Below are 8,563 nucleotides of genomic sequence, written 5' to 3' on the forward strand. Positions count from 1 at the left end.
GTTGTTTTAATTTATTTCTGCCAAAGACAAAGACAGTTGTCATAGTTGTTACACTGCAACATGGCAATTCATAAATACGCAATGTCTTTGTTATGAAGTTTGTCATAAAGTACCCTCTAGGCTTTTAATGGCTTTCAAATCCTAATGGCTTGAGGCATGAAGCTTTTTTACACTCAGTTAAAAATTTAGATGTTTTTCTATTATTCATGCCTCCTATGAGACTACATGATCCCATTAGCTTCAAATACTGGCAGACCACATAAAGTACCAACAAGCTGTTTGTAAAGAAACTTTGCAAATTCAAGTGCGTGTTTTGAAACTCCTTTATGACACTTTATCAAAAGCAGAGCTCTCAACAATGGTGCTTTCAGAGGGTTAAACAACTCATTTGGTTATATTTAGAACACCGAAGCACATGCTTGCCAGTATGCGTATGTATTTCCTGGTTATAAAAATAAGCAGGATACACTGGGACACTAACATTTTTGTTGCCCTCCCAGGATTTTCATCTTTACATTGTACTCGCATTACTCAAATTGTTTGGGAATAGATGAAGCATTTAGGCTCATCTGAACCAATCAAGTTACTGCTTTACTTCTTTTTTGGTGCATCAGCAAAAATCTTGCAAAATTTACCAGATGAGGAATTTGTTTTACAGACCATATCAAATGGTGTCAGGAAACACTTTAAAAACAATAGTTTAACTCTAACAAAATATCTAATTTGATTTTATTTTACAACCCTTCAATACCTCTCAGATTGTCCAATAGCGGTCCTGTGTTGGTAAAGCTAAATGCATAGAGACATCATTCTTTTATTACAACCCTGTACATAACACTATATTTATGACAGCAGTACTTAGAAAAACATGCAGTTGCAATAGCACTGCTGTAGTAGATAGTATTTTATTTTTCGGAATTAAAATGAGCTCACTGTTTTCTTTGGGGTTTAGGGTCTCAGCATGTGCTTTAATGGCAATTAGAGACCAAATATGTAATGGACATGCAGAGAGGCAATGCATGGCTCTCGAAATATAAGGTCCAAATGAATATTGCAAACACATAGTGTTTTGAATTGATATTGACATTGCAATGATGAATGCAATTTATCATATTATGCAGCTCTATTTGTAATTAAATGATAGAAGCATAGTAAACATTTGTTATGATACATGATATTATGCAAAACAGATTAACCTGCTACTGGAATAAATGAACCAGATGGAACTTGGCACTGCGCCTCACTGTAAAGCTCACCTTTTCTCACTGGAACAGTAAAAAGAAAAAAAAAAAAAAAGGAACATACTTGACATACTCCATTGGGAAAGTTTGACACAAGCTGCAGATGCTAATATGAGCTTATAACCGAAAATAATGGTTCCATTGAGTGGGTTCAGGGTTTTCAGGGTATTGAAATTGTTTTCTAACTTTTAAATTGAAACCTGAACTTCTGGGTTACATTAACAAGAGAGCACAACCGCTCCTTGTTCTCAGCTCGGAGCACACCGAGCTTCGAGTGCCACTTCATCTGCCTCACACTTCTGCTCAAATGAATTCAGCGGCGGCATGATTCACTTGATTGAAGAACGAGACAAAAACAATCCCAGCTCATTTGACGCACGGTACCTGCGAGTTCACAAAGTCACGCGTCACATGGCAAAGACTCACATAGAATAAAGACAAAAGGCGTGGATGAAACCGGAGCTTGCTTGGCTCTTCTTTGTTACCATGACGACCAGCTGTCGTCTACAGTCCCCAGGTGAACAGAGAGGAGGCTCAGAGGACAAGTGGAAGACGACTCCGCCCACTGTGGGAATTCACAGATCCAGCGTGGCAACTAAAGACTTCTATTAGCTTCTACATGAGAACATGAAATAAGTGAGCAAAGACAAACTAATTAAACCCTGAAAGCCTCGTTTTTTTTTGTTTTTCCAATCTCCATCCCACGTGGCCTTTCCAAAGAACCAGGTGAATGCAGTACTGGGTGTGTTGGCAGGTGTAAGAACAGGTTGAACAGGTTGTGAATGCCACTCTTTTAGGCCCTCCTCCTCCTTTTATCCACTTCTCTCTCCAGGACAACCGCTGATTCATTCTTACATATTGGCAGGCCAGCGAAGACGTTTCGATGCACCTGTTCTCATCTGACACAGCTTAAAAAATAAGGTAAGGATTTACAGAGGATACAGTTTTATTTTAGCAACATATATGACACATGGGCTTACATAATCCTAACAGGCAAGGTGGTGGCTTTACAAAGCTTTAGATTCAGGAAGTGAGTCCTGAAACCAAACCACAAAATTTAACAGGAAGGAAGCATAATAGTTTAGATTATGTACCTATAATTGTAAAACCTTGAGTAGCTACATTAAAGTATGATATACAAACAAACCACAAAGGTAAAGATAATTTAGAGATAGTTTTAAATGTTATTAGACTGACAAATCTTTAATGAGCTATCATCTGTTGTTTATCTGATCATAAGTGTTTTGTATAAAAAGAAATAGCTGTTCTCTTCTTACTATATAAAAAAAAGATAATAGGTCTGTACAACCTGAAATGTTACCAATATTAGCATAAATTAAAAGATGACGATAACATAGGAAAAACCAGGGCGGCTTATATGTCACATAATTAGTCGTATTGGTCTTTGTGTGGTGGCTGAATGGTTTGCAGGGTGTAGTGTTACCTTTAGCCACTGTGTGTTCTTTTGTTTACGTGGGACTGGATCTCTGGAAAGTTGAGGCTGACAGGGCTGCTGAGGCGATAGCTGCTACAGACTCTGACAATTCAGCAGAGTGGGAAATCTTTTCAACAGAGGGCTCCTCTGAGCGTGACGGGTCAGAGGTAAACATGTCTCCTGCTGTCTCCCCTGACCTCTCAAAGGCTTGTTTGTGTGACGCTCACGGTCAAATATACTCTTGGAGCGGTTCCGAGGGAGGATGTGAGAATAACATGACGGAGAGGAAGTGACAGTAGTTCGTATTAAAACAACCCACATATGTGGGTAGCACCAGCTCAAAATACTGGTATCGTTTGTCTCCGACAGGTCTGAATCACAGCAGGTGACCTGTGGCATTTCTGAAACCAGTTTTAAAGCTTAAAATAAGGTTCCTGTTTAATCAGAATTGTTTCCTGACAGACGTCAAATACATTTACATGGCTGAAATCCAAACAAGTCAATACCTTCGCTGCATCACCTGTTTGACTTGTTTTACAGTAACTGGTTTCATTTACAATCCAGGCCCTGCAGTGTAATCAGAGAACTTGAAAGCAGAGAGAAGAATTTATTATCTATGTGTATAATTATTTTCAGCATTAAAATAATGCAAATACATTTGATAAAAATGAATTTAGCCAATTTTTTTGGGAATTTCTTAGCTCCTCATAGTTGAAATGTTTGGTTTTGGCAAACATACTATATATTATGTCCAGTTTAAGTTTTTTTTTTTTTTCTCCTATGTTTTAGATTTTAAACTACAAGAGACTGAAAAGTTTCATTTCAAAAAAAGAAATTGTGAAGAAACTGCTGTTAACTTTCAAACAAACTGCAAACTTTGAAGCCAACCTTAATGCTGCTAGTTGCAGACAGCTAGCCATCTGATGGGCATGGAAACGATGCTCTCACAAATATGATTTAAAGAGAGAGAATAATGTAAAATCAACTTTTTTGAGCCATGTCATACTATAATATTATTCCCTCATCAGAAAAATACCTGGAGTTTTGCTTTATTTTAAGGATATTTGAGGAATCCCTGAATTCAGGGGTATCTAAGCGCATGCTCATACAAAGCGCCACCTACTTCCACAAACCTCCTCCTCAGGGCTGCAGTGTCCAGCCAAGTATCCGCCTCACAGAACTCCCCATAGCTACGCCTCCCCCACTCACTGGCTCCAGTCTAACAGCAATTTAAAAAAAATCTGATGCAACTGTGTGTCTGTTGAACTTTATATAAGCAGTGTAAAGAAAGAGAAGGAACTTCCTAAAGAGAGACAGGCCAATTTAAAAGCATCATATTGCAAAGTCAAATTTCTTGTAACTTATGCTTGATGTATACACTTTTATAACAACTGAAGGTAACATAGTTACTTGTTTGTGCTATAAAATTGCACTACTTACCTGGGAAATACATAATACCACCCTCTGAAGAGTGATGAAGGCCTCCTCAGTGATTTTTTTATTAGCGGACTGTCAGTAGAATAGGGCAGGGCAAGAATAAAACTTTCTTTCATTGTTCAAAATGAGAGTCTTAAACAGATTCAGAGCGTTGAGCTTCAAGGACTTACCTGCGGAGCTCAAAATAATACCTTGAGTTTATTTCACCTGACAAAGTCCCTCAGTTACAGCAACTAGATACAGCATCCTGACACGGACTTCACTGGGGAGAAAAACTGCACCATTTTAATAATGTTATGCAGCACCCCTAGAAAAGATTGCTTGCTAGAGTAACATCAACTTTTTTTTCTACTTTGGAGGTACAGATGCACAAAACCTTGATTCTCTGCAAAGGTTCAAAGTGTCCACGGGTTAAAAACAGAAATAAGGACGGTGGAGGTGGAACAAGTTACGTGGCTCCCTTCTGAGAGCATTGTTTTTAGTTTTCACTCAACAGCTGCACTTCAGGTTAATCATAATTTCCATGCAAAAATATTTGCTGTGTTTTATATTTTTTACCTTTTATATTTCTACCTCTGCAATTTACCACATTGTGTGACAGAAAATAATGATACAAAGCACACATTGTTTCGAAACACAAACTGGTTTGCCTTTTTTCTTCCCCTTTAAAATAAAATATCAACACTTTATCCCGGTGACTTAATCTCACTCCATTCTCTCCACCCTGGTGGATTGAAACACTTTTCTAAATGACAGGCAAAATGTGAACAGTTTGATTGATCCAGTATTCACTCAGCAAGCAGGCGCCGTCATACCACCCACAGCGTTTCCATTTATTTTTCAAAGAGCGGACAAAAACTGGCACATGCTGCGAGGATGACAAACAAGCTGTTGAGAAACTGACCATGGATTACTGTTTCAAGCTCATTGTTGTTTGTCAATCTATGGCATGACAACACAGAAAAACAATCATTAATTAAGAGAAAATTGTTTTATATCATTTCCAGTTGGCCGTGTCCAGACTGCACTGCTACAACAAACACGTGGCATTGTTACAAGAGGCTGAATCAGAAATAAGATCACCTCATTTGCATGTCCTTATTTCCAGGAGGCACCAATTTTACACTCAGTAGATGGATCCTTTCACTGTGGTACTGAGAAGGAACAAAGCAGTAGATCAACAGAGAAACTCAGAGCAACCATGCCCTGTAGGGAGTTGCTGTCATTTGTATGTAGGAGTCATGCCGAAGGGAGAACACAAAGCTCACAGAGCATTTGTGCCAATTCACCCCTTCAGTAAGTCACATTTTTTTCTGAAGACTGTGTTGCGACTCTGCTGAACTGTATAAACTGCATAGAAATTCGCAGATGAGCTCCCCATGTTGCGGCTCAGGGTGTCATGATCCCGGAGTCGTTAACTATCATTTGAGAGGGTCTCAGGAAGTCGGACAGGGTCGACTGCTCAAGGATTTCTATTATGACTTGTGTCAGTGGACCTGACCTGCACTATCAAAGCAACAATTTTGTTTTTGAACTTTTGGGAAATTGGTAAAAGCAGAGATGTTTTGCTGCACTCAGAGTGGTTAAGGCTGAGTTTAAATGTGGAAGGAAAAACAGCCGTTTAACACACAAAGATTTCTCCTGAAGGCATTTACTCTTGGCAGGTGTGCAAAGAGGAGCTTTAGTCACAGAAAACCAAAATGCAATATCATCATAAACACTTCTAAGATGTTTTAGCTTTTAAAATCTGCATTGTTAAATGTAGTTGTACTTATGAAGCATGAAAAAACACTGGTGCTCAGCAGAATACTGTGCTCTATAGTCATTAAAACAATGTTTGAGTTTGCAGTTTCCCATAGTAGAAAATGACTCACCGGATTGCAACTGGGTGGCATGTAATTATTAAAATAAAACTACCCCATTGGATGTGGGTTTTATTAAATGTCACATAAACTGTTATTCTCTTCATTAGGAAGGGAAATATTTAAATATGAAATAAGAGCATCCTGCCACTCCCTCTCATTGCCGGACTGTTTTTAAACATCATGAATAATAATGACTTCTGCAGCAACAGACTGACAAGAAAATCTAGAAGCCTTGTGACTGCAAATTATTACCAGTCCGTCTGAAATGTACATCTATTGTTACTAGTTGTTAATGCCACATGACAATTATGGTCATGAAGGAATTTTTAGGAGATCCTTAGAAAGACCCATTTAACTTTTATGGATCAGAAAACGTAGCTGGATAATTGATCTTATCCGCAATGTCAACAGAGGATGATTATATCCTAATGCCTACACTGCATACTTGCTGTGTGTTTCAATGGCAAAAGAAGACATGCTGCCTTAGGAAAAGAACACCAACATCATCTTCCTACCCATTAGATACTATAGAATACACAATTTGGCACCCAGCTAAGGCAGCCTGCCATTGACTGTACGCACGTCAAAACATTCTGTCTTGAGTGTGGCAACTCTGCAACGCTATTTATACTGTGTACAAATGCAGAATTTACACAACTGCTACTCTAATGTGGAAGCAACGAGCAAAATAATAACATGAGTTAATGCCATGCAACAGCATGTAGACACTTCACCCACCATTGAGAATTCACAGATCTCAGTATAATACTTGACACAGCTCTTACCCTTTGGTTGTGTCAGCTATTAGATATTTGATCACTTCAGGTCAATAAGCACCCATCCCTACACTAGCACTTCATCCTAAAATGCAAAAGAAAGAGAGGCATCATGTTGTCCTGTGAATTCTACACCTTTTCTCCCCGTATGCACACCCCATACAAAATGGAGACTCAACACATGTTTTGAAGACATGACAGCTTCTCATTGGTTCATTACATTTTTTGACACACTAAAATATCAAGACGTAAAAGCAACTTAAAGCCTGTAAAGATATTCACCTCAAAACTGAAAATATTTCAGGGAATTTTTAAAGTCTTCATGGACATCCATTTTGATTTCAATCATTGTAAGGCTGAATAGATACCAATATTTGCTGATTTGGCCTGATGCTGTTTCAAAGGTTCCCTTTGATGCTTTAGACTGCTTGACACCTCTTTGAAAATTCATGTGACAGTTCTAGTGACACTGTCAAGGTCTGTACTGTCCCATGAGAAAAATGCAAAGATGTTCCCCTCAACGGCTCTGCTGATACCCTTGATTTGAACCTAGTTACTGGACTAAAAGTCCAATCTATCAGGTTGGTAAACTCATACACAGACACATGCAAAAGAAGATACAACTGTTATTATATTATTATTATTATCTTTTAATCTTTGTATTTGTAGCTTTAAAGTTTTAACTTTTTAAAAGCTGACATAGACAAGAAGCCTACATGTTAGGCTTTGGCCAAAAGGGCAGGAGTTATTCTGTTGGTTTGGATTCTGGATAGAGTGAATAGAGACACTCCTCTATTAAGGATTTTATATTACATGGGTAAATTAAATTATAAAGACTTAATGCTAAATATGTTTTGTGGATACTTTAGTATTCACAATTTCTAAGTTTTAAACAAATCAGTGACAAATAGGTTTAGTTTCTGAGATCTCTCTGATAATTAAATACTCCATCATGTATCTCAGTCTTACATTTAACATGTAAATAAAGCTATCAAAGGAAGACCTACAAAGTAATATGATGTGTATTCCTAGTTTTTACTTTGTCTGTTCTCTTTTTATGTCCAGAAAAACAACAGGAAAATGAAGCCTTTAAAAATCACAGCAAGCCTCCTCCTGCTTCTTCAAGCGTTTCACCTGGTATGCCTGCAAAATTCAACTGACTCTCCGGGACGTACAATTGATAAGGCCTGGCTCCGTCAGCTGCCCAGAAATGAAGTCCAAAGTGAAAATGCTGAATCTAGCGGAGACGGCGGATTTGATCAGGGAACTGATCAGGTAACAGCATTCAACAATGGCTTGAGCAGCGGAATAGCATCTGGCTTCATGGCTGAAGAGGAGGAGAATATGACAAGTCAGGATAAGAGTGCAAATTCAAGTGAATTCAGCACAATCATTCCCCATGCATTTGAAAATGAAACAACTGAAGAACCAAAACTGCCAGACGCAGCCATCTCTCCGAGAAATGTGACCACAGCGTCTGCAAACTCAAGCCAAACCAACATGACAAACCCTGAAGAGGAGTTTAACTCAACTACAACAGCAGACAACACAACTAACGCTGGAGGCCTCTCCAATAACACTAACTTACAGTCCACAACGACCACGGTAAAGCCTGCAACAACAACCGTAACACCTGAGAAAGATAAAGGATTGAGAAACCTGACAGGAAATACCAACACATCTGCGACAACCACAGCAGCACCAGAGATAAATAGGTCAACCACTACAACCACAGCAGCACCAGAGATAAATAGGTCAACCACTACAACCACAGCAGCACCAGAGATAAATAGGTCAACCACTACAACC

General features: G+C 38.6%; 1 protein-coding gene across 3 annotated transcripts in view; it reads left to right on the top strand.

The window, feature by feature from the left end:
- Positions 1 to 2,027: 2,027 nt before the first annotated feature.
- Positions 2,028 to 8,563, top strand: part of LOC107838267 (cell wall protein DAN4) — a 13,104-nt gene continuing 6,568 nt past the window's right edge. The window contains exons 1-2 of one of the 3 annotated variants that reach the window (XM_016680124.1): positions 2,028 to 2,162; positions 7,820 to 8,547. In XM_016680124.1, the coding sequence (XP_016535610.1) occupies positions 7,835 to 8,547 (713 nt within the window). In that variant the 5' untranslated portion in view covers positions 2,028 to 2,162; positions 7,820 to 7,834. The remainder of the gene's footprint in view (positions 2,163 to 7,819; positions 8,548 to 8,563) is intronic. The other 2 variants (XM_016680125.1, XM_016680126.1) reach the window with 2 other exon arrangements.

Source organism: Poecilia formosa, unplaced genomic scaffold, assembly GCF_000485575.1.
Source record: "Poecilia formosa unplaced genomic scaffold, Poecilia_formosa-5.1.2 Scaffold234, whole genome shotgun sequence".
In the NCBI taxonomy this organism is placed as follows: Eukaryota; Metazoa; Chordata; class Actinopteri; order Cyprinodontiformes; family Poeciliidae; genus Poecilia; species Poecilia formosa.